General features: G+C 46.2%; 1 protein-coding gene across 1 annotated transcript; it reads right to left on the bottom strand.

Moving 5' to 3' along the window:
* Positions 1-223: 223 nt before the first annotated feature.
* Positions 224-12333, bottom strand: LOC116938961 (uncharacterized protein C1orf53-like). Its single transcript, XM_076069338.1, has 4 exons — positions 12158-12333; positions 9148-11395; positions 4972-5073; positions 224-3570 (listed from the first exon to the last, which is right to left on the bottom strand). The coding sequence occupies exons 2-4, from the start codon at positions 9355-9357 to the stop codon at positions 3499-3501; spliced, it is 384 nt and encodes a 127-aa protein (XP_075925453.1). The 5' UTR covers positions 9358-11395; positions 12158-12333; the 3' UTR covers positions 224-3498.
* Positions 12334-15503: the final 3170 nt, after the last annotated feature.

Raw genomic sequence — 15503 nt, 5'->3', positions numbered from 1 at the left:
CCTTTTTACAGCTGCGTACCACACTGTAAAAGTAATGTTTTAAAAAACTTTTTTTTTAAACACGCTTTAATAAAATGTACCGTACTAGTATTGAAAGAACTCCACGACTCCAGGGAGTGGAATCGAAGCTCGCCACAACGTAAGGGGGACTGTGGTGCTTTACAGCCAACGTCAGTTAAGCGTGGACAATTAGACCCAAGGAAAAAAATAACATTAAAAAGAATTTGTAAAAATATATATACTTTTTATTTTCATGATAGAATACAGTATTGTCATCAGTATGACATAAGCATACCAAGTTTGCAGTCGATACCACATTGGGAAGTGGATAAAAATTGAGTTACAAGATTTGAGGATACAACAATAGACAGAGTTAATAAAAAGCGTGTAATAATAAAAAAACAACTTAAATTATTTATTCCACAACGCAACGACCGCACCCACCGCCGCCTGGCGGTTCAAAACTGCGGCGGCACTGATTGTGTACGCGCATTAAATGAACTCTGCTGAAAGTATGCGCTCCCCCAGAAGGTACGTGTGGCTGATGGGATGTGTCAAACACACTTCAAACCGGTAGATGGAGGGAGCGATGTATGGACAAGGTTGGCGTATTGTCTGCTGAGTTATGTTGTAACGTTACACGCAAAGAAGACGATGCCTCTCTGACTGACAGCGGAATTTGCTTCGAAGCGATCTCTGTGCGCGCGTGAACTCCGCACTGTGTAACCACGACGCATAAACACGCGCACACGTGGAAACAAATATCAAATATTTTTTTATTTATTTAAAGCTTTCGTGACTGCAAGGATTCAATTCTTGTTTTTTTCGGTAAAGTCACGTAGAAGGGAAACAACAAAATAATTAAAATTAAAAAAAAAATTCTTACGACGTTTCGACTGCAACACAAGCAATCATCATCAGGTGTGAAAACCTTCACACGTCGTTAGAATTTTACTTTTTATATTTTTATTATTTTATTGTTTCCCTTCTACGTGACTTTACAGAAAGAACCAAGAATATAAAGATAAAAGATCCCCCGTGTAGCCTTAACAGATTGTAGGGGCAAGTGCTATTAGCGAGCACCTATGAAGGCCGGCACGGCACACGAGGGGAGGGGTGGGTGGAAAACACTACGCCCGGCCGCCTTTGTCTCCCCAGTGGCGATGTTTACACACCGCACCAGGTAATCATTTGAGGCTGCGTCGACCGAGGTGAGTCCCAGGACCGGTTCAAGTAATCGCCACTGGTGTTGGCCGTGAGCAGGAATCAAAGCGCAGCGTGCTAACCGCTACACTTACCCCTCGCCCCACGTGTAAACACACACATGTCAACGCACACACGTGTAAACACGTAAACAGGAACAACAGCAGCCATTCGCCACTAAGTGCAGGTGAGGTCACCACGGCGCTTGTGCCAGGCTAGCTGCACTTTGAGGCCACGTGAAGTGTCGAAGGCTCACTGACAGGTCACGGGACAGACCCAGGTGCCATGGCTTTGACTGATTGAGATCACTGGCAGATGAATCGTCACCCGTGCCTCCCCACTGTGCCAACCTAGCCGTTTTCATTTCAACAAGTTGGGGCCTCTGTGCAAACACAGCACAGTATACAACGCATCACTCGGTAATGTCGGCATGAACAAACGAATCATGTTGAAGCAAGTCTGAAAGACCCGTTATGCTGTTAATTCAAAGCTATTCTATGGAGTCACAGTTGTTGTGTCCTTCATGAGCATTCTGAAAACAACCTCCTCCCTTCCCCCAGGACAGGTGCCGGCAAACCAAAAAAGTAACAAGCAGAGCCACTTGTTTTAGAATTCGATAACAAAAAACTCAATATTTCAAGAGCCGAAATGCACTGTGTGGTGAATACGAGACGGTGGGTCCTTAATAAACAACGTCACGAAACAGCAGTCCTTAAAGAGCCACATATTTGCCAACCCATGCCCTAGGCCCTGCCCTTTAAAACAACCAGTCGCTCTGCCTCCGCCAGCCCATCGGATTCGTCCAGTCGAAATAAATATTCTGATCAAAGTGGTCTTATATCACGAAAACATTGTTTAAACTGTAATGGTACAATATTCCAAAACAAATGCTACACATTTGACAGAATACGTGATATCAACCAACCTCTAAAAAACTCACATTTCAGATGTCCTTACTTTGTTAATTTGTTCAACCTTACTATTTTACAAAGCATATTTTTTAAATAATGTCCATGTTTTTTTCGTACGTGTGTGTGTGTAAATATATTTGAATTTGTTCACTTGGAAACCCCAGGAAACTCTGTAGGGAGATGCAGTCTTGAGAGGGACTGATGAGGGGGTTCTTAGGAGGTATCTCTTCCACTCATTTCTTACAAGGTGAACGCAGGGGTACAGAGCTGTATGCTTGTAATTTAAGACTCTACAAACTTCACAGCGCCTTCTACCTATGCCTGGAGTCTCTGTACCTGAGTCTGGAACCCTGTACCTGAGTCTGGAACCCTGTACCTGAGCCTGGAGTCTCTGTACCCGAGTCTGGAATCTCTGTACCTGAGTCTGGAGTCCCTGTACCTGAGTCTTGAGTCTCTGTACCTGAGTCTGGAGTCTCCGTACCTGAATCTGGAGTCTCTGTACCTGAGTCTGGAGTCTCCGTACCTTAATCTGGAGTCTCTGTACCTGAGTCTGGAGTCCCTGTACCTGAGTCTTGAGTCTCTGTACCTGAGTCTTGAGTCTCTGTACCTGAGTCTGGAGTCTCTGTACCTGAGTCTGGAGTCTCTGTACCTGAGTCTTGAGTCTCTGTACCTGAGTCTTGAGTCCCTGTACCTGAGTCTTGAGTCTCTGTACCTGAGTCTGGAGTCTCTTACCTGAATCTGGAGTCTCTGTACCTGAGTCTGGAGTCTCTGTACCTGAATCTGGAGTCTCTGTACCTGAGCCTGGAGCCCTGTACCTGAATCTGGAGTCTCTGTACCTGAGTCTGGAATCTCTGTACCTGAATCTGGAGTCTCTGTACCTGAGTCTGGAGTCTCTGTACCTGAATCTGGAGTCTCTGTACCTGAGCCTGGAGCCCATGTCTCTGGCCGGGGTCTCCCCTCACGTCTCCAGCGCCATGCTGCTGCGGCGGCATGGCGCTGGAGACGTGAGGGGTCAAATATTTATTTCCCTCATTAAAATGCAAATCAATTCATAACATTTTTGACATGCGTTTTTCTGGATTTTTGTTGTTGTTATTCTGTCTCTCACTGTTAAAATAAACCTACCATTAAAATTATAGACTTATCGTTTCTTTGTCAGTGGGCAAACGTACAAAATCAGCAGGGGATCAAATACTTCTTTCCCTCATTGTACATCCTACATGCGCCTAATTAGGCCACGACAACTTCGACATCACCCCTGTGGACACTTCTATCACCGTGTGCCCCTGGACACCGCAGCACCACAAAGCAGCCGCCACACACCAGACCATCCGCCTGCCAGTAGCCCTGGTGAAGATGACTGCAATCCGCAATCTTCCAGTCGTCATGTGTAGAAGTAGCCGTTGTAGGTGCTCTTCTTGTGCCGGTCCTTGACATTCACCTGCTCAAAGGGGCACTGGGACGGCAGGGGAGACGCCGCTTCAGCGTGTGCGGCCGTGTGCCAGTGTCAACGTGAGGGTAACCACATCCCTGTGTCCGCGTACATCGTACACGTACACTTAGACACGGTTGGTACTCAAACACCAGCATACATCGGCTCGGGAAATAAGAGGGAATAAGAGGGAACGGAGGGAAAAGGAGTGGAGAAATGGGAGAGACGAGGGAGACAGATGCTGCATCAGGCCATTTATGGACTCAGTCTATTGTCCTATCATCTCATAGCGTCCCTGGCACGTAGTCATATGTTACACAGTGGCAGTGGGGGTCGCAAAATGCCGATTTATTACTAATAAACCCCAAGGATCAGATCGAAATCCCTAATTTCGATCGGATCATTGGCGGGGGGGCACGTGCCACCCCCCCCCCCCCACTGGCTCCGCCAGTGCATACAGTGGTTCGTCAACTGGGGTGCGCATGGGGGTGCGAGACACGGCCAGATTTGTTTAGAAGGTAAATCATCGAAAACACAAATAAAGCATGGGCACGTAAGTACAACTACTTTGTTTCATCAAGCCCCATGCATTTATTAACATTGCAAAAGTTTTAACCATCGAGAACCAAAGAAGTAGAAGACTGCAGTAATGGTGAAGAACCACTGCTCGAATAGAATGGTGATGACACAGCAACTCGGTCGCCACGTGCGTTACTTTTCGTGCGCGTTCCTACTGCTGCCGTGATCATTGGATAAATCAATGGTGTGCGCGAATACAGGACAGTGTGAAAAAGAGCTTCATAGCTCATCGGATTTTTTTCCCCATGAATAAATAAAGATTCTGATTCTGTGCCCAACCGGGGATATGTGAGAGTCGCCTCTGGCCCTCGGAGAGGAGACGCATGTTGAACGTCATTCACGCACCGTACGTAGCCAACCGTGCTCATCGGAGGTGCGGGGGAAGGACAACAAACTAAACACAACAAGCAGTTTTAAAGAGCCATTAAGAGGTTTTTTTGGGTTAGATCGTGTAAATATAAACGTGTCCTTGAACCCGCCGCCACCTGACACAGCCAATTAGTAAAGGTTTGTCACGTAAACAAAACGTGCCAATTAGTTACTAGTTCAGCACACCGGCGTGTTGGAGTATAGCCACAACATCTACAATTCAAGTACTGTGACGTTTCACCGGTAATTACAACCAGCCTCACCAGGCGACAGCCAGAAATGTGGAGAAATCCTCCTGTTTCGCGGTCTTAAATAGAGGGATCAGTTTTAAAGACATGCATTTTCAATCTAGATTTGAAAGTGCATAGCTCCAGTGCCTTCCTCATATTGGAAGAGCGTTCCAGACGGTTCTCCACCCGCGCCGTGGGACCGTGTGCGTGTGCTGCGCGACTGGCCGCTGCGTGCGTGCGTACGTACGTGCCTGCAGGCCGAGCCGCAGCACTTCCCACGCAGCAAGTGAGAGCGGCTCGTGAACACGGAGTAGCCGGACACGGGGTCCACGTACGTGTCCTTGCCTGCCTGCACGCACGCACGCACGCAGCGTTTCCATTCCACAAGGTCTCGCGCGTGTCAGTTACTGCGCTGCGATGGGATATCACAGTTCATTGAGTCATCGATGGTGGACGGCAGGATGGGGGTGGTGCAGTGGTGACACTTGTACATCACAGCAAGAAAAGGGCTGACTTCGATTCCAATTTCGGGTGCCTTTGTGTGGAGTTTGTATGCTCTCCGCCTGTTCTGAAGTTTGTGCGTATGTGGAGTTTGTATGCCCCCCCCCCCCCCCGTTAATTCTCCCCACTCTGAAGAGTGTGAGTGTGAGTTTGTATGTTCTCCCTCTGTTCCACACAGGTTTCCTCCGGGCTCTCTGGTTTCCTCTTAAATCTAAAAAACAAAAGGCACACGATAAAACAGATGTCGGCCAAGACATCCCCAATGGTGAAAAATTACCTGAACAATTACTCAACTGCGATCACATACAGCAACATCACCCCCTTACGTCGTCCCAACATCACAATCTTGAGGCCAGATGGATGGTGAAGCCTTACTGGCAAGACCTTACTGACAGAGCGCCACAGGACACATAGCTCTTGTGGGTTAGGGGCCGTCCATAAATGACGTCACGCGATTTTGGACGATTTTTGACCCCCCCCCCCCGCCCTTCGTCACACGGCGTCACAAAAAGTCAGACCCCCCCTCAAATATGACGTCACAAAGCTCTGCCCCCCCCCCCCAAAAGATATAAAACATGCTTCAAATCGCTTTCAACTATTGTCATTGTCGTGCGTATTTAATGTGGCGCTGCACTCTGATGTTGTAGGAGAAAACATTTATTAATAAATTTTGATTTAAAGCTTTCGTGACTGCAGTAATTCAGATTCTTAGCTCTTTCGGTAAAGTCACGTTGAAGGGAAACAATAAAATATATATATAAACAATAAAAATTCTCACGACGTTTCGACCATAATGCAAACGGTCATCATGGCAGCATCAGGTGATGACCGTTTGCGTTATGGTCGAAACGTCGTGAGAATTTTAATTGTTTTATATATATTTTATTGTTTCCCTTCAGGTGATGACCGTTTGCGTTATGGTCGAAACGTCGTGAGAATTTTTATTGTTTTATATATATATTATTTTATTGTTTCCCTTCAACGTGACTTTACCGAAAGAGCTAAGAAAATTTTTTAATAAGTCTATTTAATTAAGTAGAACGTGTTGTCTATATTTATTTAAAGTTGCGCAATTTGATGTCACGTCACATTTCTTAAACGCCCCCCCCCTCCCAGGTGCGTGACGTCATTTATGGACGGGCCCCTTAGCAGGGTCGAGTGACTGCTGGCTGTGGGTGTTACCCGTGTTAAACCTACTCAAATCTACTCAGCGCTCTGCTCACTTCTCAAGGAGAAATTTCCATGCACAATACTCCCGGCACCTCTGCTCATAACGCACGTTTATGGATAAAGATGCAGCCCCTGCAATTGCACTATCACACCAATGCTGCCGGGACTTCCACTACGTATGTCGAACTTCTTTCGCACCGTACGTAGCCAACTGTGCTCATCGATAGCTCGAGAGAACCCCTTCACAGGGTGTTTGGCCTACTTTTCCACGCTGGCCAGACATCTTAGAAGAGGTGGAAGTGCCCACACTATACCTCCGCCATATCAGACGTGTTGATCGACAAACTATCGTCTACCCATTCACACTGCTGGGTGGACAGACGCAGAGCATTTAACACAAAAAAAAACTTGCACAATGGTTTCAAATGCCGTGCCAGGAGTTCGAACTGACGACATCTGGATTGCAAGTGCAGCGTACTGCTATTACACCACAGTGGCAGCATTCAATTTCTGTTCATCTAGGAACAAAGTGTAGAGGAACGCTTCCTTAAGAGTTCCAAGGAAACGTGTAGGACCCTATTATGCCTGCAACTGCTGGGTCACAAGTCGGTGTGCAGGGCTGTGTTTTCACCAACACAACAGGGGCGGCTGTATTATTGTGATATTATTATGCTTGTTTACCCAAGGTAAGCCTCAAGGAGTCTCTCTTTTTTAGAAGGTTCATGCTAAGTATAATTCCAATTGAGTGATTTGTGGTGCCATTTTTAGAATTTGGCAAATTTGGACCGTGACGGCGGCATAACGCTTGACCTGCTCTTGCAAATCCTGTCACAGGGTCTTTTAACACCCACTGTGAAGCAGACGCCAGGTATTTTTGGTGGTTAAACACCGGCAGTAATAACCAGGGCGGCCGATTGGAATCAGACCGTGAACATCTGCAACAAGCGGCGAATGCGCTACCACGTCACAGGGTAATGGATGGTGGGGGGGAGGCGCTTAGGGTGATATGCGAGGGATCATCGAACATCTAGGGCAGTGTTCTTCATTGCGAGGCCATTGCGGGCCATTGGCGGCCCTGGAGTGCGGCCCATGACATGCGGCCACCCGACAATCCTAATATATAAACACCTAGGTCTGTGATTTTGTCATTGTGACTAACGCGGCACGGATTGGTTGAAGTGCCTCACGTGACCGGGACCAAGCAGCCAACCAACGCTTGGCGGGGCTATAGAGGGGCGGGTGAAAGTCCGCATCGAACCAAACCCCCAGCAAGGCCATCTACTTAACGACGAGAGGAAATTCACACGAAATGCCGTTTTCAATTTAGTTATTCCAGATGTAAAATAATATAATCTTTTAATGAAGAAATAAAATTATCTAATTCAAAACATAATACAATTCAAAGATGTTTCATTTTAAAGCTTCAAAACGGAGTATCGGGTGCTTGCGCGAATCTGTCGTTCGTGTGCAATTTTTTTCGTGACATTCCTGGCCGAAGGCCGTAAATGGTTGTGAGGGGTGCCACAGGCGCCCCCGAACAATCCCTAGGTACACAAATGTGAAAACACCCCCCTTGCAGGCAGTGCGGCGGCCCTCACACTTGTCAGCGAAAGTGCATCCCCTGACTCTGCAAATGAGTTAACACTGATCTAGGGCCTCATGACCATGCAACTGTAGCACCACTCCTGACAAACGGGCGACACCGACCGTGTCATCACACCCGCCGTGTTTCGTGCTGAATTAGCAAAGCCAAGCACCTGCTCCAGGCCAGCGTTAAAAGCCACCCGACTGCAGCGTTCTGGCCGGATGTGAATAAACCAGGCGGCCCATTCTCACAGACTGTGGCATCATCCCACTGCCTGCGCATGAGAAGGATTCTCAGACACTTGACAACGAGGTGGGGGGGGGGGGCAGCTTAGCAACACTATTGAGGAAGTGCGTCGGCTTTGCTTCTCCACTCCACTACCGACAGTGACACGTTGTACACGTACAGTCCTTTTGTCAACACACTGCTGGACGAGGGCCCGTGTCCACCACTGTGTGGTTCAGTGGAGTTGTTTCACCGTGCTTCACCACGCTGCACAGTGCGGGTCGGTGACGTTGGGGAGCGCAGGCAGCGGAGTGTAGCACGGTACAATGAACTTTGTTGCACTGCCCTTTGCCAAAAATGTCGGAATCAATGGATGTATTCATACTGGAGGAATCTGATGAGCTATGGAAGCTATTTTTCACAGATGTCCAGTCGGGGTGGGTCAGAACGTTACAAAAAAATAATACGAAAACACGATGAGAGTGAAAAAGTGTCACGTTTACAAAGGACAAATAATTCACCACTTTAGCCCACCGGTGTGTTGAAGAGTGAATCAACATCATTTAAAATTTGAGTACGACGTTTCGCTGGTAATTACATCCAGCATCATCGGGCAATTTGCCAGAATGGTAAGGCCTTCCACTTGCTCCCGGTCTTAAATAGAGCAGCAGCAGGGTGACGTCATCATTTAATTCATTCAGGGGCAGTGATTTGAGGCGGAGAGGGGTATTGTAATTATATAATCGATTGGTAATCATTCAATTGTTATTCATTGATATTTGTTTCCCTTATAAAGAATTGTGATTGTATTACATGAACATTTTTCTTTATTTAATAATACCCTTCCAGGCCGCACTAAGCCTGTAGCTGTCAAACTGACAGTGATTCCACTCTGTTCCTGCACGTAAACAGAATCACACGCGAGCACAAACGGAGACGCACCAGACAGGCCTCTGTGTGGTTTCTCAGAATTTTCTTCTCCTCCACTGTCAGATTGTTGCCTTCCATTGCAGCCGCAATGTTTGTATCTTTGGATTTCACTTCCGTCACCTGCACACTCCACACACACGCGCGCACACGCACGCGCGCAACTTTCGTTCGAATGCAATTGGAAAGAATTCGGGTGAGAGCCTGCGGAGATTCACAATGCATTTTACAAGGTCATAAGCATGTTTGTCATGACGACAAAAGTGGTAAGGCCATTTATGCTTCCCCTCCAATGAATGCTGCTCGCGACGAGTGGTTGATTGTGAGCGACCGGCAAAGAGGAATCGAGCACACATCAGCAGCAATGTGGACAGTTGAAATATGAATTTCCGAAAACCATATCCCACATTGAATGTCAAAAATAATAACGAGATGCCATACATCAAACAGGCTGTGTGTATGTCATGTCTTATCAGCCACATTCCCATATCAGGGCAATGCATTGTTGTTTCGGTGTAGCCGTTTCCACCCAATTGTAAACGTCGCAAAAATTCAAACCTAACTTGTTTTTCCTCCCCCCAAAAAAGAACGAACAAAAACCAGGAGCAGTTTCGCTGCTCTTCTAATCTGCAGTTGCACAAGGGTGCCACCACCTTTGATGGCAGTACGTTTCATCTCGTCGCAACATCTGGGAAAAAAAAATTCTGCACAAGCGCCAGGCTCACGCCCCATTCATTGTGCAATTTTTTTCCGACTGAAATCCGACTGGGGCCTCATTATTTTAGCTGTGAAGGCCGACTGAGCAGAGCAGCTCACTTTACAAGGACAACCACAGCTGAAGACCCTCGGCAGTGGCCGCAACAGAACTTTCTGCAAACAGGGCAAACAATAAACAGTGCTTACGTACAAATCAAAAACAGTGTCAACAAATCCTGTCACAGATATATGAAAAAGAAGTGAATACCTCAGTGGGCTTTGCCTGGTAGGATGGGGATGGTTTAGTTTTATTTGTTTGTATATGGGTTATTTATTTACCTTTCTTGTACTATGAACTACTATCACGTGTCTTTGTACTGTTTGTTGCTGTAACGTCTTTACCCGCCCCTACTGGACATCTGTAAAAAAAGAGCTTCATAGCTCATCGGATTTTTCCATTATAAATGAATATTTTCATTTTTTATTAAACAGACTCAGATATAATGCAGCTAAGTGACAGCATTCAGCAACTGCCGAAGACATCCTGCAGCATGGCCAGAAAATGTTACGAAATGATCACAAGTCTCTCTACTCTTTGGTCAGAGTGCACCAAGTAATAATCCGAGTGACGTTGAGCAGCTTGAGCTGGATCGAGGAGGAAGGCAGGTTACTGTAACAGACACTGAAGTTGTCACCCAGAGGTGAGCGATGAAGGGGCAGACCCACGCCCAGTTGGTGGCATAATATTGTAAATAAGACTTGGAGGGTCAGGCATTGACTGTGCTGCAGGATCTGGCAGAATGAAGAATGGTGAGATACAGAATCAACAGCATTGACCGTGACAGTGGGTTTGTGAGATGTGGTGGTAGCAACGGCATTGACTGTTTGTAAAAGGTTTATGGGGTTTTTTTAAATAATCATTTTAAAATACAGTAAAACCTTGGATTGTGAGCATAATTCGTTCCGGAAACGTGTTTGTAATCCAAAACACTCGTATATCAAAGCACTCGTATATCAGTTGTGTTCACGTGACGCTCGGCAGTACAAAGCGTACACGTGCACCACTCGTATTGCAAGACCTCGCTCGTTTATCAAGTTAATATTTATTTAAAATTGATGCTCGTCTTGCAAAACGCTCGCAGACCAATTTACTCGCAATCCAAGGTTTTTACTGTATTGCATTTTACCTATGACATTACACACACAGCCGTATGATGACTGGGCTTCATCAGTGAGATGCGGGAGATGAGGGGACCCCAAGTTTTTCTAACAGAGTACCCAAAAGGAAATGTCTCATGACTTGGTGCCGGTTGCAGAGAGATTAAGAACGTTTTATTCAGACATTGAAACAACACCAAATGTTATATTTTAAATGATGTCACCTTTTCTGCTGGCTCCACCGCTTTGGCTGCATGCTCAATACCTATTGGGCGGCCACAGCGCCTCACCCGTGACATCACCACAGCCAGGAGTCTCATGCGCCAGTCACTTGAGGGCCAGGGGCTGCAGAAGAAAATATTTTTCCTCTGCGTCGCCTCCACCCCCAAAGGAAGGCAAACGACACGGTCTGCGAAGACAAAAATAACACCAATTTAAACTTGCACGCACGGCAACGGTAGACTTCAACTGAAGAGACGGGATATTACCAAAACAAATAGGTCACTTTTGTAAGTTAAGATTCATCCTGGTATCTTGTTTGAGTTCTAAACCTGGTGAAAGAAAATAACACTTGAAACTGGTGACACGGCTCCTTGAAACGGCACAAAGGAGGGTGAGAGGTGGCTTCGGGTCTAAAGCAATGCCCTGTGTATGAGAGATAAGCGAGCGATGGTGAGGTCCCGAATTAAAATCACAGTTCCCAGCTGGAGACCAAAAAAACCCGTGTTCTCAAGCACAGCGTTTGATAGTCACAAACTGCACACACCAAAGCATGCGTACAGTCCAACCCATTTCCTTCGGTACTCACTGCTGTCACGACAAATTCTGAGGGCCCATTTGACTTTGCACAACTTTAAACTGATACGAGTTGCTTCAAGGAAGAAGCGTGACAGGCTTTATACTTGAAGACACAAACCTGCACTCTGTGTTCTGGGCTTTCTCACCTTTGCCACGTTTGAACCTTTGCTAATGAGGAACACAACCAAATTATCCGTGCCATGATAGCACTATAGTTACGTTTAACACGAAGGCTTTCGTGACCAATATTATCCACATATTTAAGAACGAAACAGGAGGATTTCTCCACGTATCTGGCTGTCGCCTGATGAGGCTGGTGGTAATTACTGGCGAAACGTCGTACTGAAATTGCAAATGTTGTGGGTTTACTCACCGAGTCACCCGCGAGATGAGGGTGAGGGGTGAGTCGCCCGCGAGGTGAGTGAGGGGTGAGTCGCTCGCGAGGTGAGTGAGGGGTGAGTCGCTCGCGAGGTGAGGGTGAGGGGTGAGTCGCCCGCGTATCACTCGACCCGCGCCGGCCCCACTTGATAGGGAACATCTGCGCGATGACGTCATCGTTGCAGCATAACATGACGTCATTTGCCGACAGTTAACAGCAGGCGTGACGTCGGGGGGTACGTGCAGTCTTTCCCATCTCCTTCGTTATAGTTTAAGTTTCTATTTAAATTGTTACACGGATGGTCCCGTTTAGCCTATCGCCCGACTATTTTACGTAGGAAGATCCGTGGTGTGTGGGCGCTGGGGTGGCTAGGAGATGTTAACTACCTCGCCTGGTATGGGGCCATCCACAAATGACGTCACGCACCTGGGGGGGGGGGGGGTCAGACATTTGTGACGATTGGGACGAGGGGGGGGGGTGAGAAATGTGACGTCACATAAAAATGCGCAACTTTAAATACATATAGACAACACGTTCTACTTTATTACATATACTTTTTAATGTTTTCTCCTACAACATCAGAGTGCAGCGCCACATTAAATACGCACTACAATGACAATAGTTTAATGCGATTTGAAGCATGTTTTAGTTGGTTGGGGGGGGGGGCAGAGCTTTGTGACGTCATATTTGAGGGGGGGGTCTGACTTTTGTTAACACCGTGGTGCTAGGGGGGGGGGGGTCAAAAATCACCCAAAATCGCGTGACGTCATTTATGGACGGCCCCTAAGATAACTGCTACACTATTTTTTATAACTTTATTTTGGCGATTTCGAATACGTTTTGGTTGCGCCATATTTGTTTGTTGTAGTACAGAGTTACACTGATCACTTTAATCTAAATTGTCAGAGATAGCCGGGCTAGCAGCAGATAGAGCCCGGGGTCCCCATGAAGGACCCAGTGTAAGGGGCACTTACCTCTGGTGCAGTAATTTCTCCCTTGTGTTAATAAACCGGCGGAAGCCCTTACCTGGAAACTTGCCTCCGAGTCGTCATTCACCACACAACATATTTATAATGGGCCCCAAGCGTGGTGATAGTGTTTATTTATTTAAGTTTTGTTAACTTATTCTTACGTTTATTTTTGTTTCTTTTATTTCTGTTTAGTTAGGTTTCGCACGTACGTGTTATATATTTACTGTCGTTATTTGTATGTGTGTTTCTCGCCAGCCAAAATTAAATGTGCAAGCTAAATATAAAGGCTCTCTGTTTTTACATTCGTCCTTGTTCTGGTCCCTCACCAGACGAAAGTGCAAGGTGTTCCTGTACCTGGGGGGCTGTGTAAACACCGCCACTAGGGGGAGACAAAGGCGGCCGGGCGTGGTGCTGACCACCCACTCCCTTCGTGTGCCGTGCCGGCCTTCATCGGCGGTGCTTGCTAGCAGCACTTGCCACAACAGCCTGTTTTGGGGATACGTGGGATCATCTTCTTTGGTTCTTTCGGTAAAGTCACGTAGAATGAGAATAAAATAATAAAATAAAACAATAAAATTCTCACGACGTTTCGGCCACAACACAAGTGGCCTTCAGGTGAAAGGAGCAAACCTGTCGGGACTACAGAGCTCATTCTACGTGACTTTACCGAAAGAACCAAAGAAGATGAATCCTTGCAGTCACGAAAGCTTTAAATCGAAATTTAAATACGTGGGATCGTCGTTGTGTGCGTGTCTGTGTCTGTGTGCGTGTCTGTGTCTGTGTGCGTGTCTGTGTTTGTGTGCAATTGGGAGGTGGTCCCCCTTCCGACAAGCAAGTCAACGTCAGGGACTTAATGTTTCATTTACTTTTCAGTATTATTAAAGTATTGAGTTTCACAATGCTTACCTTTTGGTGAACTTTAACATATTTTGTAAAACTGTCCTATATGTACATTTAAATATTGTAGGTACATGATTGCGTTACAACTTACGAACAGTTCCGGATGCGAACGGGTCTGAGGAACGGAACCAGTACATAAGTGGATAACCGTCCCGTGCAGTAATTTAGCACTTAATTAGCTAGTAGTCACATCACAAATTCAATGTCAAATTCAAACTAAGACTGGGGGAAAAAATGTCAAAAAGAGCAATGTAAAAATCTTATGAGTTAACATAGCAGAATCACAAAAATAAACAATGCCAATAATTTACTATCAGATGCCTATACAGAGTGCTTCACTACGTGAACAAAAATGGCACCCTACCATCTAAACCAGGGGTCGGGAACCTTTTTGACTAAGAGAGCCATGAAAGCAAAAAAATTGGAAATTTATTTCAGTGAGAGCCATATAATATATTTTAAAAGTGAATTCAACTAAATGTCAGTATAATAAGCCTCTGAATTTATTCTTTTAAATAATGTTGTTATAACACTCACCATTAATGCGACTTCTGGTGCTGCATGGATTTGCTGATGTCTTTGTAGTCGGGTTGGTACTTGGTGAGGTTAAGCTTCATGCAAGCGTTGAGGCTTTCATCCGTTAAACGTGATCGTAGGTTGGACTTGATGTTTTTAAGATGTGAGAATGACTGCTCACATGCGTACGTAGATCCAAACATGGTCAATACAGCAATACTCACACGCTGCAGTGTGTGGTATGTGACAGGAAGCGCGTTCCAAGTTTTGAGAATCAGCTGGTCTTCGGGTTGGAGTTTTTTCATTTCTGTCCACATGTGCTTGCTCGCCAACTCCGCTTTCTGTCGTGTGATTCTTTCCAAATCTTCATTCAGTGACTTGAACTTATTCACCCACATGTCTGAGGCCTTCAGGTCAGCCACTTCTGCTTCAAAATCTCTGACGGAGACACCAGGGATGTAATTCAGGTCGGCTGTGTTCAGTGAACACTCGTTTGGATGGGTGATGAACTTAAAAAGACGAGTGTGCTCACGAAATTCTCCAAAGCGTGCTTTGAAGGACTGTAGGAGACTGGATGTGCAGCCAGCTAGCTGGTGGAGATCAAGGTTTTGAATGGGCTCACTTGCTGTGCATGCATCTTTAAATTGGCTCAGTTTTTCAAAATGTAGTAAACGACCTGTTTCAAGATCCGTGATGAAAAGCTCCAGCTTGTTTTCAAAAGCAAATACAGCTTGTTGAAGGGATAACACTGTATTTCCAATGCCTTGCATTTTCACGTTGAGCTGGTTCAGATGTTCAGTCAGATCTACGAGATAGTAAAACTTGAGGAGCCACTCGGTGTCGGCTAGCTCAGGATGCCCGACGCCTTTCATTTCAAGGAAAGTCCGGATTTCGTTCAGGCAAGCCGCAAAACGGCTAAGCACCTTCCCTCTTGACAACCAACGCACATTGCT

This window comes from Petromyzon marinus, chromosome 24 (assembly GCF_048934315.1).
Source record: "Petromyzon marinus isolate PM22_M1 ecotype Great Lakes invasive population chromosome 24, UKy_Petmar_22M1.pri1.0, whole genome shotgun sequence".
Lineage (NCBI taxonomy): Eukaryota > Metazoa > Chordata > Hyperoartia > Petromyzontiformes > Petromyzontidae > Petromyzon > Petromyzon marinus.
The sequence above is the reverse complement of the archived record's forward strand: the minus strand, read 5'-3'. Positions and strand labels throughout refer to the sequence as shown.